Raw genomic sequence first — 17,374 nt, 5'->3', positions numbered from 1 at the left:
ACAATTAAAATAACACTAATCACCATCAAGAGATATGAGTTTGTTCCCCCATTAGAAGTACGCATGCGGAAAAGGACACACCTTTGGAGTGTTTCCCCGAAGGCCTCTTGGGTAACGACTCCTCAATGGAATGTGTTGATGTATGTAGTACATTTTCCAAACTGTTACTGACGCTGCTGATGGGGGTTTCGGACCTTGGAGTGACCTGAAAAGAAAAAAAACCACCACAAAAATCCAATAAAATACACTGAGGGAATGCACAAACATCACACCTTCTTCCAGAGTGAGCAGAACCACTTTGAAGGCAGTTAGGAGAAGTTTGCTTCTTTAGAAACCAAAGGGTGTTATTACTGATTTTCCACAAGTAACAGTTCAGGGAAGTTGTTTTAGTCAGCAGCTATTCACAAATCTAGATTATCTTGGCTAATCTAAAAAGCTACTTAAGGTATAATTCTTTTTTAAACAATAGTCACACAGCAGTCAATTGTGGAGATATTGCAAGACCCTTAACCTCTCCACAGTGCAGTTCTTAACTTTTCAACAAGAAGACTAGGGGAAAAGGGATCTTGGAAAATATCCTTTTTATGTTATGTCACCGTGCTGGTTTTTGGCTGGGACCGAGTTAATTTTCTTCATAGTAGCTGGTATGGGGATACATTTTGGATTTGTGCTGGAAACAGCATTGGTAATTCAGGGATGTGTTAGTTACTGCTGAGCAGCCCTTACACAGAGCCAAGGGCTTTTCTGTCTCTCACACCATCCAACCAGTGAGTAGGTGGGACTCGGGGGGGGGGGGGGGGGGGGGCACAAGGAGCTGGGAGGGGACACAGCCAGGACAGCTGACCCCAACTGACCAAAGGGATATTCCATAGCATACGATGTCATGCTCAGCATATACAGCTGGGTAAGAAGGATGGGGGAATGTTCAGAGCAATGGTGTTTGTCTTCCCAAGTTACCATTACACACGATGGAGCCCTGCTGTCCTGGCGATGGCTGAGCACCTGCCTGCCAATGGGAAGTGGTAATGAATTCCTTGTTTGGCTTTGCTTGCATGCATGGCTTTTGCTTTACCTATTAAACTGTCTTTATCTCAACCCACGAGTTTTCTCACTTTTACTCTTCCGATTCTCTCCCCCATCCCGATGCAGGGGCAGCGAGCAAGCAGCTGTATGGGGCTAGGTGGCCAGCTGGGGTTAAACCGTGACAGTCACCTATCTACACAGATGGAGACTCAAGGCGTTTCAAAGTATTTCCACACAGATTACAATAAATTCATTCCAATTTATCAAAAAACTCAATTTCTTGTCTTTGCCATTTAAAAGCCTGCTATCATGATCATATTTCAATGAAAAGCTGTACACTAAAAATGCCCAAGCAGAAGGCTGCATCATCTGAATGGACTTCATTACCCAATACATACCTTCTAAACTGCATTTAGCATAAGAAAACATTTTCACCATTACTTGAAACTACAGAAACAAACATAAGTCAATAGAAAGAGAGGAACTGAACACTGCCCACTTCAGCTGCTGTCCACAAAGGCATTCACAATTATGTAGCAACACAAAACCACCCTACTTGTAACATTCAAGCCTACCTCATAACAAGGCAATTACTCTCTTGTTTTCTAGGTAATGAGAAGCAGAAGTAGATGAACGGTTACATTAGCAGTCTTGAACACAAGGGTTTAAGTATCTTAAGAGGAAAGTGTGCTTTAAAGAGGTAGTTAAGACTAACAAAAGCACTCCTACTAACTTACTTGAATTTCAATTGCCACATTTTGAATCGACCTGAAATCCTGGTATGGAGAGCTGTAATTAGAATTTAACATGGATTTTAGCCTTTTACAAATCACAGGAGAAAATGTGCATCTTTACATAACCAAAGAAACTATTCTTGATTCACAGCAACCAATACCAGCAACTACAGGTCCCTGTAAGGAAAAAGTCTCACTCAGACACTGTTTACTCGACACAGCGCCATGAGTTAGAATCATTTATGCTTGAAACAATACTTTGTTCACCCTATCATTAGCCTTACATATTGACATCAATCAGAATACACAATGCAAGCCAAAAATAGCACATCCCTACTCTATACAATTACCTATTGTAAGCTCCATTTTAAGACCAATGTTTACGGATTTATATGCAGTTTAAGCCAGCAGCACAAGTGAAAGACTTTGTCTACTTCACATCCATAAAAAAAAAGCTTGTATGTGCAAAGAAGTCAATCCAGAAAGGCAGAGTGTTGGGAGGAAGCAGGATTACAACTACCTGCTTTCCTTTTCAGTACTGTTAGTCTGCTTTTCAATGAAAAAATATTTACTCGTATGCTTCTCCAGCACAGCTTTCCACCAATAAAAAAAACCTCCGTTATTAGGGTTTCCTATTAGAAAGACTAGCCATTAAGCTCTAAGCCTGGGGAGAGGTGGGGAATAGTTTAAGTCTCCTTGCCAATGTCAGTCTTTACCAAAGCTTATCTCACACCGCCTCTCTCCTGGAGCTCATTAAACTCTCACTCCAGTGGATTGCTGCTGGGAGGAAGTTCCAGTGGACTGAGCAATGACACCACCATCCTCCTGGCGATGGGAGATTTCAGAAGAGCAACTGAGTCACAGAGCAAGCTAGAAAATTATGTTCAGGCAATACAATGTTATCCTAAACAACGAGGTTCCAAATATTCAAGGACTATCAGCAAATATAAACACTTACAGTACTTGAAAGAGTAAGAACATCACCACGTGGTCTCGGAAAAAAATCTCTAAACAAGCAGTTTGTTACAATATATTGCCTCCTATCTTGTATTCCCTTCTTGCCACTATCCTCAAAATAAACATCGCGTGCAGTTTAAAATTTGTATTTTGTTTATACATAACCTCCAATTCTTTCCATAAAGATTTAATTTTTTTATACTTGGTGAAGATTAATTTAGCCCATATGTCTTGACTGACTGAGCTCATATACTATCTGATTCAGTTGCACATCAAAGCAAAGCAGTTTCAAATTGGCCTAGAAAAATCACAAAGCTCTGATTAGTTCCAAATGGAGCACTTTGTTAGTGAGCTGAATGGTGCTATAACCAGTAAATCTGACTGCTTAAAGCTCTCATTCCAAATTTTAAATAATTTTTTCCACTGACTTAAACATAGCAATACTGCAAACGTTTGGATTTTTTTAGGGAAAGTAAAATAACAAAAAATGTTTTGCAAATCAAAGTTTTATTTCCAAAATAGTAACGGGGCATGTGAGCGTGTGTTTGGGTTTTTTCGGTTGGGTTTTTTTAATTTATTTTTTTAATTTGAGGCCAAGGAAAACAGAACAGAACCTGTCAGCTATGAACTGGAGAAGATACTGTCCTGAGACGGTTGAGAAAAACAGTGGCAAAAGCTTAACAGTAGATGTCCAGGGAGATCTTGTCCAAATTCAACTGTACAAGGTAAATTCTGGGAGGAATGTTCACCATATCTGAACACTACTGTAATCCCTAGTTTGGAGTCAACAGAAGCAACTATTAATAAGTACTCACTGGATTCTCAATAAAGAACACAGCATTCCAGTGAGATGAAGATTCTGAAAAGTGGTTAGCAAATTGCTTTGGATCTTTTAGGATCTTTAACATCTCTGAAGAAAGCCAAGATGCCATTAAAGAATAAGCATCTGCTGCTCAAGAGCTGCTAAAGGTTTGTTTTCTAAAGCTGTAACAGTCCACAGCAAAGGTGGATAAGCTGGCATCACAGAAACCAGAAATGTTCAGGCTATGTATAATAACAAACCACAGGGGTGACATTTTATAAATGCGGAAAAATTCATGATTCATTCAAGGTCTAAGAAGGTACAGTATCAGACATCTGAACAAGAGATTTTGGATTTTTCCACTGAAATTTGAGAATATTAGCAGAAACAGTTCACAAAGCCTACTCAAATACAACAGCAACCCCAGAGAGCTAAAGCAATAGAAATTTTCTTCACTATGCCTAACCTGACTCTTAGCACAGCATTTTGCAGAGGGTCAGGGAGAAGGAAAACCCTCTGTTCACCTATCCATAGTTTCATTAGGTTACTCATAAGTTGTATTAACATCAGAGTGGCCTGTAGGCTTATTAATGACTCTAGAAGATGCAGGATTCAAATGGCTGCAGAAGAGATTCCTAAACTATTTTTACTCATCTCTGATGTTGCATCTACTCCCTCCATAGCAAAGCATCTGGCTCACAGATGGAATTCTGATTTTCCAGATTAGAACATAGCTTGTCTCCTGAATTTCAAGTTAAAGTAGTAGCCATAACTAAAAATAACAACAAAAATTCATCACTACCTAATGACTAACTGAGGCTCAGACTGAATTCTTCTGTGCCTCATTCTCCATATTAGTAAAGACAGCAGCAAAACTGGTATTAGTTACCAAAATATGTCCTCCCAAGCAAGGGCTAGAGGAGAAGGATCACAGAATGCCACCCTGAAGGCCTCCACCTCCAGGAGTTAACCAGGAAGAGCAAAAATTGCTTTGATTCAGGGGTCAAGGACAATCATGCCAAGGTATCAGATGTGATTGCGAGAATTTTAGCTGTTATCACATTTTTTTCCCCTTTTCACCTGCAAGCAAACAGCAGCATTTTTTTCAGCAGAGTGATCTTCTTTTTGGCAAGAGATGTACTAACAGGCAGAGATTTTCTTCGGACAGGAAAAAAAAAGTTCTACACTACAAAGCTCTCCAAAACACTTGACCCATCATAAAACATGCAGAAAAATTAATAAATAAAACCACACAACAAAACCAGGAGCAGTTAGTTCCACAGGTGGTGATTCTCTTTCAGCCACTCTTACCTGAAGTGGCTCTGCCACGATCCAAGACAGTGGAAATCAGTATGGAAAATATGGTAAATCTGTAAAGCCAGCTTCAGTAACTGGTAGATTTGCTTCCCCAGGGATAATGCCTAACATTTAATATAGCAAAGTCTTTCATAAAAATAACAGGACTGAGAGAAATCAACTTAATGTGGCAAGAATTTTACCAAAACAGCAATATGTTCCTTTTAAAAATAACTTAAGCAGAAGACAGAATACATGGCATAATAGCAAAGTATTTGCTGACTTAGTTTGAAGTGGAGCCAATACTAAAAGTTAACATAGCTTACTACCTAAAGTAACATGTATACATGTAACAATATAGGATCTGATGGAATAAAATACAGATTTCTATACCTAGGTCGGTATGAAGTTTAGGTCATGCATTACACAGGAAAAGTGAACAAAATATAAAAGCAAAGAGTCAGTTACGTGAGATACTAGGGCTGCAGCTAAAAGCTACACAAACATTCTCCCATTGATCACGCAGGAAAAAACTTTTTCACATGATACTGTTTTCGAAAGTGGCCAATGATACACTGGGGAAGCCCCACAGATAAATGCTTCTGCCAATACTTGCTTTGGAAGTCTCAATTAAAAAAGGTTTTTCATAATCACAAACTGACCTCCATGCTTGAGGCTGATGCAGGTAACGTATAAGAGTGCACTCAGGAATTGGAGCACTGAAGTCTGGGGGGAAAAAGAACAGTCAACTCCATTCACTCCTGCCAGTTTCATATTAGTGAGTATTAACAGCAGCTTATTTTGAGGTTAACACCAAGGTCTTTAACACAGTGCAATGCTGTTTGCAAAAATGCTCCGGCAGAAGCTTGATGGCAAGGATACAGCCCTTGCATGCTTAGGCAGATAAGCTGCTATTTCCCAATGCAGGAACATAACTCAGGTTCCCAAATTACTTGGGGGGGGAAAAAAAAAATTTTAGAAATGCACTGCTGACACTCAGATGTCAGCCTACTGATGTATGAGATTGTTCAGTAGGCTAAATCTGAGCCAGAAGCAAGAGCAACCAATGCAACGAGCTGAAACTCAAAATCTACTGAGACTACAAAACCAGGAGGAGCAAGACTGAGCAAACATCCTCCTCTAAGTAGCAACAAGCCATTAGTCTGCCCAGCTGCTTGTGAAACCATAGCCTCAGGCACCCGTTCTGCATTTACTTATATATGCAAATACCCAACTGTTCTCCTAGTAGAAGAACAACATTAAAAACTACTCCTTTTGAAGATTCGGGCTCTTCCACAAGGATGTTTAAGTAACTCAAACACACCCAACCTTTCATGTACCTTTTAAAGTCCTCAACACTGCTCAACATTTAAATTCATGTGTTCAGTTGCTCTGTTGGACTGGGACAGGAATGCAACTGAAAGTGTTTGTGCTAGAAATTCATGCAGTATGTATAGCCAGGGTCTACAAAAAAAAAAGATTTAAGCACCAGGTGCAATCAAGTCATGTGTGTCCATGTTTCTCCACAACTACAAAACGTCCCACACCTATTCTCATAGGAGGCCGGTAAAAACATATCCATCTTTGAACACAAAGGGTGAAGAGGCAATTCACAGTGAAATAGGATAATAGATTTTGTCCTGTGAGGCTATTACTGGAATGAAATGAGGCATGCAGTACTAAAATGCTACAGGACAATCACACACCTGCTACAAGGCTCCATTATACATTCAGCAGAGCAGATGGACCAGAGAAGTCTGGGCTAGATTCTATTGACTAAGTAATTTCTACTAAAAATCCACTGCTTAAAGAATTGTGAATACTTTGTTAACACCAGGAACATAAATCTACTACAGAGTAACTGGACTTTAACTACCTTGCACTGGTGTTTGCCCTTCAAGGCAGACAGTCAAAAGAAGCATTTGAAAACACCTGGCAACTGTAGTTTGTGCAAAGATGTGCGCTCACCCCTTAAGCCAAACAGGCGAAGCCACGCTCTGCAAAGAAGTTTCAGAATTCTTTAACATTAGCTAATGCAATGCTTGCTGCCACCACTACAGTCTCCAACAGTTAACCACATGAGCTTGCCAAACAGGCAAAAAACATGGGATTTCCCGCTGAAAAGATACACCGAGTTAAAGATTGAACTCTAAAGGGAAAACTAAAGGGAAGACCTCTCTGTAACAGGCAACATGAAAAACACAAGTATTAATACAAATAAGCTATAAACCAACAACCTGTTTAAGCTACCTGATCTTCCATGGTTTACTATAGCTTACTGGACAAGCTGCAAGTGCAACCAGTTCACTCACATTGTGCTAGTTCAACGCACTTTCATTCTAGACTTCTGGTACATCAGAATCATACTTCCAAAAGAGACAGATGACAAGAATATTTTATTCCTTTTTCCTTCAAAAACAGAAAGAGAAATAAAATCTGAATTTTACAAACCAATCATTAAAAACACCTCAAAGTCAAAACAGAGAACTGCTTCTAACCAGACCTTGGAAGAGATACTACTGCTCTGTATCCCAAAACTGATGGGCAAGTATGTCCCAGTTTGTCCACTTGAATGCTACCAAAAGCTAGAAGCATAGCATCAAAACAGGAAAATTACCTTATACTTCCCAAGAGAATTCAAAATGTAGCTATGTCCTAACTGCTATGCAAGCCTTTAGCCCTTAATGACATCTGCCTTTAAAACATTATCATGTTGACTTTCAAGCTACCATACTTACGTTGCCAGCATATGGGTGGGAAATTGCCCCCACAGGGCCAGCATATACATTTGGGAGGTAAACAGAGTCAAGCAGTTCCAAAATCCACTGAAGTAAAATCCAAGCAATGATACCATAAGCCTTTCCCTGGTAGAATGGTTCATTGCCACTCCAGTCTCTTCTGTAACAATTCACAAATTAACAAGATTGGCAAAAGTTATCTGACAAGTCACAAATTCACTGAATTGTACTTCTCCCTCCTTCCCCTCCTCTATCCATTTAAGTAATTGCTTGGGTGTAATAAAGCTACTTATGGTGAAAAAAAGGTGACACTGGAAAAGTATTCATAATACGCATGAAAAATATTCACTTTCACTATTTATCATTGTGACTTGGCAGGTCTTTAATTAAAATTAAGATCTTGCTCTTAAGTAATTGATCTTCTTATTTCTGGATCACTTCAGCTATTTACCAAAACCCTGACACCCTGCATCAGCCAGAACACCTGTTAAAAAGTTTATCTCTTCAAATGGATATTATTGGATAATCATACAAATGGGACCAAAGGAAAAATTCAATTTTAACATGAGGCAAAGGCAAGGAATTCAGATGTTTGCTCATTACAAAACCCATGCCAAGAAATATATCTCTTTGCCAGATTTAGTACCATTTCAAATTTAAATAAGGAATAACTTCAATTCAACTTGTTCCAATTCTTTTGCCAAAGAGTAAAGTCAAATTCTAGTTTAAGTGTGACAATGCTTCTCATTTCGACAGACAAATTACATCTAGTATTTCTATACTAAGATTCTGCAGATTCACAGAAACTCTTATCTATATTCTTTAGATTCTTGGGAACAACATTCCTTTTGTTGGCTTTTTTTTTTTGGGGGGGGTGGTGGTGTAGAAAAAGCACTCAAGATCAAGTAGTAAAATGGACACTGCTGTATCTGAATACAGAAGATGACTATACACATCCCTTTACCAGAGCACACTTAAAAGTATCACAGGTACTGCAGCACTGAGAAGTCCATAGAAGAATCAGAGCTCTATCCTGCTAGAAAGAGGCAGTGCTGTATCTAATATCCAGCTAAAAGATGACAGGATCTCCGTTTCAGCAATTCAGACGTTTAAGAAAAAGCACTAGACCAAATGGTTAAATACTTTCACACAAGGATGCTGTTCAGTACCTTTGAAGTTAGACACTGGAATGCTTGTTAGGTGTGGTTAACTACTACTGGCTCTGCTCTTCCAAGCAGGATCTGCATACAGCTTGTACACAGATTCAATTAAAACAGTTTCAAGTCTGGCCCAGTTCAAAACGTCCAACACCTTACAATAGGCATTTTTATTCCAGAAGAGATGAGGCCTACTTCAATATTACCTTGTATACTGTTAGTTGTCAGTTAAGCAATTAGTAGAAAAGAGTAAATAGAAAAAAAAAGTGAAGTGGAACTCACTCTTAAAACAAAAACTTCATTCAGCCTGCACAAAAAAATGGGAAAGCAGTTCACGGAAAAAGCAACATTATTAGCTCAACACAAAGTTTTTGGCTGCTCTGTCCCTGATGTTTGGATGTACAGTGCACTTCCCAAGCAAACTCATTTAGGTTCTTAAACTCAAGCTCATCATGTAACATAGGATAAGGCAAAGTGAATTTGGGGGCAATTAATACTTTTACTACAGGAGACCTTTATCTTCCAAGGATTCCTTTATACGTTAAGCTCATTTCTGAAAATATTACAGGTTTGAGTATGAACCATTTTATCAGAGTCACACAACTTTCAAACAAGAATATCAGTAAAAAATGAGCCAGCACTGGAAGCCTCACATTTCTTGACTGGAACATCAAGAGGCAAGTGTAATCCGTGTAGCCTCAAGTATCCAGAATACTGAAAGGACGGGCAAAGATTGGCATGTGTCACCAAATGGAAGCTGCAAAACCTGCCCCTACAGCTCCCAAGGTTAGTCGCACGTGTTTTTGAAAATTAGATCATTCCTGGGACAGCAACTACTGATATCAGTGAGTAAACACCTCTAATCCTAGCTAGCAACTGCTATTAACACGGTAATCTACTAAAGCTATGAAATATCCTCAGTGGGTTAGGAGGCTAAAATTGGGTTTTTCGTGATTCACTCTATCCCTACAAAGCTAGCATAAAGGCCATAAAGGCAACTGATCTAGATCACTTAATAGCTAGATTGCTTACTCCATGAGGACTTAAGGACTCAGTTTCAACCCAACAAGTAATAGGGTTTTTTTCCAACTCATCATTCCACAGATGAAAAAAAATCTGAATATTTCTGGAGTATGTAACTTCAATCACCTATAGCACAGAGTGCAGACAGGTGAAGGTATTTGAAACAGCCCCCTCAGAACATCAGCTCTACACACTCCCAATACACACTCTTTACTTCCAAGTTTTAGATGAGCCTATGGAATTAGAACAGGTGAAAAATAGCATCTTATGCTATAAACTTGAAATAGCCATTGATGCAGTATTTGGAAGCTGACTAGGCAGGAGCCTTTTTTCCCATTCACCAGATACCAACCTGAAACAGCCACATAACTACAGTGTCACTGCCTCTTGTTTCCTCTCAGCTACAAAACCGTAGTCAGACCTGCTATTTATGACCCTGGTTCTGCAGCTGAAGCCACAACCAGATCATGGCTCTAACTGCACTGAAGAGCTCTTGTCCCAGCCAGCTAGCAGAGCAGGTGCTAAGTAGCCAAAGCATTATCTTATTTCCCCTGTTTTTACAGAACGATCTCAATGAATTGATGAAACAACTCCAAGAAATACAAGGTGGCAGATTCATGAATCTCTAGTTCTGGAAGTCATGTCCTCAGTGTCACTAACATATGTAGACTTCTTGAGAGGAAAAAGTTAGCCCATGCAGACAGTCATATTATTACGTCTAGATGAGCGCCAGTATCCAAGCAGGTCCTGGTATGTCTCTATCTGCAAGACATAAGTCTAAGGGGTTCTGTAAAGATAGCATCGCTACAGCCTCAAAGAAACCAAGAAGGAATAGAAACATTAAGTTTTCACCTACAGCAGAGACAGATGTTCACTGTCACAAGTCCTATGCAACCCAAGTCTGAATGGGTGGTTCAAGAAGTTGGGAGACAGTTTTGAGACATTTCTCGCTTCTCCATGGGTCACAAATCCAGCAGTAGCAGTCAGTCTGCCTATAAAAGCACCCAGATGTGTACAGGCAGAGCAGGAAAGATTTGACTACTCGTTTTCATGTGCCCTGATGCTTCCAGCTCCCCCTCCTCTATGAAGGGAGCAGCAATTTGCAGCTCTAAGCATGGTACATCAGCATAGAAATCAGCCTTCAGATGCTAGGTTCTGAGTGCTGGCCAGAAAACCATTCTCTCTCCTTTGTGGCAAAGGTATAAACAACAATTTCAATTGTTAAATACCATATATCCACCTTAGATTTTATGCCTACAAGCAAAAAGCTTCAAGAATTCACAACTCAAGTCCTGCAGGCGTTGTCACCATTCAAAACCAGAAGAAAATACACAAGGGTGGAAATGATCATCTTTAGAGACTAAAGCAATAGTCTACTGTAGAGAGGACAGTGTTCTCCCTACTCGGGGCAAGGAAACTTAATGTTCATTTTGTACTATCAAGTAAAACCATGAATCTAATAATTACTGACCTACTTAAAGCCAGCCACAGACACCTTTTCCTGTAAAGTTAAGATTTATATATATATATATATAACGCATATATAATCCAAGAATAATCTCAAAAAGCACAAATTAAAGCAAAAATATATGGGCAGCTGTTTTGAGCCTCCTTCTAGTCAGCATTTGCTGCATAAGACAACCACAAAGAGCAGTGGCTTGCATCAGTAACCAACCTTAAATGTATTCACCTACCCCCAAAGCATGAAGTATCATGAAATCTTTACAGTAATTTTCTATCTACTGTTCAGTCTCTTCACTATTATACACAACTTATTTTTGAGAGATTTCACTATAAGATGTGAAAGAGAAGAGATGGAAAGAAGACTGCAAGCTCCAACCCTCAGTAAAAAAGTTGGAGCTAATAACGAGTTGGATCATATTTTAATAGGACTGACTAAGCAGAAGCAGTGCATTTCCATTTATCTCTGCAAAGAGAACAGAGAGCACTGTTCAACTTTTTTTGTTGCATTTCTCTAACAAACACGTTAAATGTAAATCATCAGAAATTGTAACAGACCTCTAGTTATACAAAAAAACCAGGCAGTCACACAAGTGTTAGCCCCTATTCCCACACTCCGCACAAGGGAAATGCTGAAGGGTAACTAGCCCTCTTCACAAAGGGCTCCCTATTTGCATGCCATTACACACCCATGCCATTCCAGCTTCCAAAAGTTTCTCAGGACCTCAAATGGTGACCACTTCTCCAGCTCATTTTCTAAGGATGAGCTCAAAGAGGTTTGAGCTTGGGAATTTAGGAGCAGCATTCATACCATTTTAACACACAGTGCTGACTTCAAGTACCAGCCTAGCGTAGCTCAAGCTCTAGTAAAGCAGCAAGAGTGATGAGAAAGTGCTGGCACCAGGGAAGAAACTCTCCTCCAATTCTGAAGAGGACGAAGAGCGCCGGACTCTTGGCAGGCAGTAGCCCAGTGCAGCTCACTTTCTCTTGACATCCACATTGTTTTTTTTCTAGATGATGTTTCAACACAAGTATTGTCACAACATAACTTGGTAACATCACAAGATCTAAGCCCACAGCGTCGGAATTTATTTGTGCATATTTAAACAGGGTTGAATGGAGAAAGACATTTTTTTTCCACTTGCTTTACCCAACTCCTGTTTTAAGCCAAGTGCTTACTCTAAAAGTAAAAAAATTACTGGACTATCAACACTGAAAAAAATTTAACAATCTTAAAAAAAGGAAATCTGCATCTGTTCAAACAAAATGCATATTCAAGAGACTGTGAAAGGAAAATCACCTTTTTTGATGCCTCTCAACTATGCTGTACTCAACAACCAGTATTCTTCAATGCCAATTTCTTAAAAAACAACAGGTATTTTTAAAGAAATAACCCTTTGGCGAGTTCAGAAGAAAAAAAAACGCACCACAATAATCAATTGACTGCCCTGTATGCCTTATTACTGGCATGAAAAATGGTAGGATGGATTCTCCGTCCATCTTAGATTGACATAAATAGTGCCAGAGTTTTTCAGCTACATAAATCGTGCACTATTTGTGAAGCTTTGAAAGCTTACTCTAAAAAACATTCCTGCCTGTATAATTGTACCTTTTTTTGCTCATCATATTTTGGGAAAACTTGTATGTGATTTACAGTCTTTCCTTTCAAACCTTGGGTTTCGCATCTTTGGAATAAGGGAAGTTGCAAGTAGTTAAGCGTCTGAAAGGCAGCTTTTTCTGGTTTTAATTATACCCTTCTACAATCCGTGTGAAATATTCTTTCCATCTATATTTTATTCACGTAGAGGTTTAAACTGAATAAAGAGGCTTTCCCATACCTCGTTCTTTCCCCGTAAAACAAAATGTCAGGAACAAGCACTGTTTAAAGACATAGGAAGGGAAGATTAAGAGAAACACGAAATTTAATAATACTTATCTAAATTCTACAATTGAAGCAGGGGTATTCAAAGAAACATGAAACTGGAAGGACATTTGTATTCAGGAGAAGACCAGGCATAGATTTCTGTCTTCAGTCTGAAATTCAATACTCAACTTAATGGAATCTGTACTGAGCCCTCAGAAACAGCTTTATTTAGGATACTAGTCCAATACAGGGATTTTTTGCAGCCTTCAGGTATACACCACCTTTCCCAATAGAAGGGTAAGATAGTTATTTGCTGACAGAGACCTGCATCCCGTTAACTGATTACATACACCCACTTAACTAGTACTTGGTTTGAACTTCCAAACATGTTAAATTCAGTCAAAAAGACAGTTTGACTCCCTAACCTGTAGCAGGCTAAGAGTACTTAAGCAGTCAGTAACATATCTAATTACTAACAGCACGTCTTAAAACGTTACTGCCTAGCTTAATTGCTGGCAATTGAATGAACGAACAGCAAGTTAATGACGGTGAACCACTGACACCAGGATCAATACCCGAGAGACTCAGGGTGACAGGCAACCACAACATTTCTTTAAGCTCAGTATCAGAAACGCAAAACTGTTTGCCATCACATTTATCTGAACAAAACCCCAGACTCACCAAGATGCCTTTGCCACTGGACAGCTACTCCCAAAGCCGACCCTCCTTTCCAACTTCTTCCAGGGAAACTTTTAAACAGGCGCTTGCTCCTGAATCTAGAGATACTACATGTTTGTTTCCCCTACTAAATCGCTGGTCTTCCATGCAGCCAGCAGGACTGTCCCCTCAGCAGATGTATTACCAGAAGCAATCAGTTAAGGTTTATACTGCTGCCTGTTGATCAGCTTGTGAACCCCTTCTCATTTAAATGTCACGAGCCCGTAAAAACTCCACGCATCCCCTCTTTTTGCCCTCTGTTGACCATCCCCATCATCAACCAAGCAAAGTGATCCCTGCCAGCCTCTCAGGCTGCCATTTATCACCAGGATGCCTGTACTAAAGGACAGGCTTGCAAGAATAGCTGAAGAAGCAACCCAGTGCCCTGCAGCAGTGCCATGATGGTGAGCAAAAGCAGGATACCCACCTTATGGCAGCCAGGATAGGTTGCCATGGTGTTGAGGGTAGAGGTGCTGGGATTCTTGCTGGTGCTGGCCATGATATTCTGGATCTGGGTGAGCTCTTGCCTCAGCACCTGTTTCTGGTGGAAGCTGAAAGCAGGGTGGTTGGATGCCATCGTGAAGAGCAACAGGAACTCATCCCCCGTGCGGCCCTCGTTGAGTTGTAGCCCATAGTTGTTGATGACCGAATCGATGTGGGTGAGGGTACGGAAGAGGACCCCGGCCGCCTCTCGGTGGGCAGAGCCGAGCAGGGCGAGAGAGACCAAAAGTTTGCTGCGTACCACCTCGTCCGTCAGGTTGGTGAGGCTGCCCAGGTCGGCGGGGTTGTTGGCCTTGATCTCGGAGTCGCGCAGGGAGTGGTAGTCCTTGCGGGCCAGGTCCTCCAGGCAGGCGCCCAGAAAGCGCAGCTCCAGCGGGATGCAGAGGTCCAGGAGGCCGCAGAGGAACTCCACACGCTGCGGGGAGGGCAGCTCGGAGAACCAGCGGTACACGCCGTCCCGCTGCAGCCGCGGGCACCGCTTCTCCACCATGGTGCTCCGCCTGCCCCCGGCACGGAGGGCGCACACCCTGGTCGGGGCAGCGGCGGCGAGGGCGGACGGCAGCGCCCCGAGGGGGGCCCGCAAGGCCGGCGCCCCCACACCCCCCAAGCGGCCCCCTCCGCGCTCCCGCCCCCCCGGCAAACCCGCCCCCCGGGGGGCGAGGGGGCCCGGCGGCGAGGAGCGCGGGGGGCAGCCCCCGGCGGCGGGCAGGGCCGGGCCGGGCCCCCCCGAGGGTGGCCGCCGGCGGCGCCGGGGGAGCAGGCCCGAGCAGTGAGGCGCGGCCTGGCCGCGGGGTCCCCGCCCGGCAGGGCCCGGCGGCCCCGAGCAGGCCTCTGCGCTCCCGCGTCCTCCCTCACGGGGCGGCTCCTTCTCTCAGCCGGGCGCCGGTCGCCTCCATCCTCTGCGCAAGCCTGTCCCGCCGCGCTGGGCCCCGCCGCCGCAGCCGGAGCCGCCCCGCCGCCGCCACAACCGCGGGAAATAATCCCTCGCTAGAAGGCGGCGAGCAGGCGGAGGGGGACGGTGCCGCGCGCGCACCGCCGGTCCGCGGCGGAGGGATCCCGGAGTGAGAAGTCCCAGCCGGGAGCGGAGCGGGAGGGAGGGAGAGAGAGAGCAGAAGGAGCGATGGAGCGCCTTCACTCCCGGCCTGACCCCGCGGCGGGCCCCGCCCACCGCCCTTCCGATTCGCCGAGCCGTCTACTCGCACCTGGGGATTGGCTGCTAGCGCGCTTCCCCCCGCCCCTTTCCTCACGTACAGGAGCGGGGTCTAGGGGGGCTGTCAATCGCCAGCGTTTAGCCCCCTTTAATCCCTCCCCCGGCGCTGATTGGTCGACAGGACGATTAAATATGGGGGGGGGGGGCGCAGCTCGCCTTTTGTGTGCAGGCGCCCGCGGTGGCGGGCTGGGGCGTGGGGTGACCCTGAGGCGGGGAGCACGATTTTTCTGGGGGGAAATGGTGTTCTCGGCCCTGTCACAGCCCACGGGGCCAGGCCTGGGGCAGTGACCCCCTCAGGGTAGAGCTGTGCCTTGCCCTGCTGTGGGGACTGGTGGGGGCCTGGGGCTCCCGTTCCTGCGGCATGGCCAGTGCTGCCTGGAGATGTGCCTCAGGCCGCTGTCCTGACTGACTTCCCAAATTCTCTCTGACCACCTTCGTTCTGTCCTGCCTGGAAGGCATATTCCCAGCCCATCTGCTGACTCGTGCTCTTGGCTAACCCTCATGTGGGGCTGTATGTGCCTTTTCACCGATTTTTCTGTCAAAAGTATCCTGATCTCAGTCATGAAGAGCCTCGCAGAGTAGAAGAGGGAATGGCTATAATGCCCTCTTTCCTTAGCCAGCGTTTTGGGATGGCAAAGAGCCTCCAGGATGGAGCAGAGGGGTGCAGTATGGCATGAGCTGCTGCTGGCTGCCTGATGCCAAAAACTCCGATAAAGCTTCTTGGCACCAGCGTTTCCCTGCGCAGCCTCACCAAACCAAGCCGTGCTCTACGGTCACAGCCAATTTGGCAGCTGACTTCAGATTGTCTTTAAATACAGTGTGGAAACAAAAGAGATGCTGAAGGTGTCAAAATGGTATTATTTTTTTTTTTTACCCCCTACTCTCCATTCTAAACTGGGGATCTGGCCGACAGCGATGTGGCAATGCACATTTTGAAGCAGCTTTATCATCTTCAGATTTGCCTATGGATTGCACGGGCGGCACCCGGCAGCCAAGGGGCGGAAGCATAATTTATTTTTTTCATAATGTTTTTCCATGGGACTTGGCTGTATGTCTGCTGTAGCCCAGTAGCCAGACTGCGCATCAGTTAGATAAATGATATGGGGGAAGATCTTTAAGTGGAGTGGGCCAGGAATAACATTTTTAAATGCAGCCCCAGGCAAGCAAAGATGATTCCAGACTTGATTTTTTATAAGATTGTAATCTTGGAAGATGGACCGTGTGTTTTATTTTAGCAAGTGCAATATTGCTGCAACACAGATAAACAAAAGAGCTAACACTGAGGTTTTTAAAAGCAGCATTGCATTTTGTCTTGACTTGATCTTTATGGGGTGCACATGATGCCCAAACGCAGGCTGCTTTCTGTCACATGAATTGTGTGAACACTTGTGTTGATGTCATGTAAAAGAAAGAGGCTTATTCCTTTGGGTGACAGTTTATTGGAAATCTCATTATACACCTTGCTAAGATGAACTGCTGCACCACAAAAATTCCAAATGCTGGTAGTTTATCCTTTTTTATTTCCCTGTGGAATATCGTAGACCATCAACTGCATTTATTGAAGTCCTCTGAAATGCAAGAGTAAGCAATCAAAGGACGCTTACTGGGGTTGCATAATGTCATATATTGTAAAGCTATACAACTCTGCTTCTGTGTTGCAGACTCCTGCTGTGAGAGGGTCCTTGAAAATCCCACAGCCTCTCTGTGTCCTTTCCTTGTAGTGATCCGCCACTGAGTGCAAACCATATGCGCTTCCTTTTCCTGCCGTGCCCAGCATTGTCCATTGGAGGAAAGGATATGCAGAAAACAGAGGAAGTGCTCTCAGTCCCTTAGGAAAGGTTTGCATTGAATTGCAGCACAGGCCAGGCAGTAGGCATAAGGACATTGAGTT

General features: G+C 43.2%; 1 protein-coding gene across 1 annotated transcript in view; it reads right to left on the bottom strand.

Moving 5' to 3' along the window:
• ZCCHC14 (zinc finger CCHC-type containing 14) overlaps positions 1 to 15,411 on the bottom strand; it is a 56,594-nt gene extending 41,183 nt beyond the window's left edge. The window contains exons 1-2 of the mRNA XM_056360508.1: positions 14,200 to 15,411; positions 82 to 205 (exon numbers count right to left, since the gene is read on the bottom strand). Coding sequence (XP_056216483.1) covers positions 82 to 205; positions 14,200 to 14,763 — 688 coding nt within the window. The 5' untranslated portion in view covers positions 14,764 to 15,411. The remainder of the gene's footprint in view (positions 1 to 81; positions 206 to 14,199) is intronic.
• Between the last annotated feature and the right edge of the window lie 1,963 nt (positions 15,412 to 17,374).

Source organism: Falco biarmicus, chromosome 15 (assembly GCF_023638135.1).
Source record: "Falco biarmicus isolate bFalBia1 chromosome 15, bFalBia1.pri, whole genome shotgun sequence".
Lineage (NCBI taxonomy): Eukaryota > Metazoa > Chordata > Aves > Falconiformes > Falconidae > Falco > Falco biarmicus.
The sequence above is the reverse complement of the archived record's forward strand: the minus strand, read 5'-3'. Positions and strand labels throughout refer to the sequence as shown.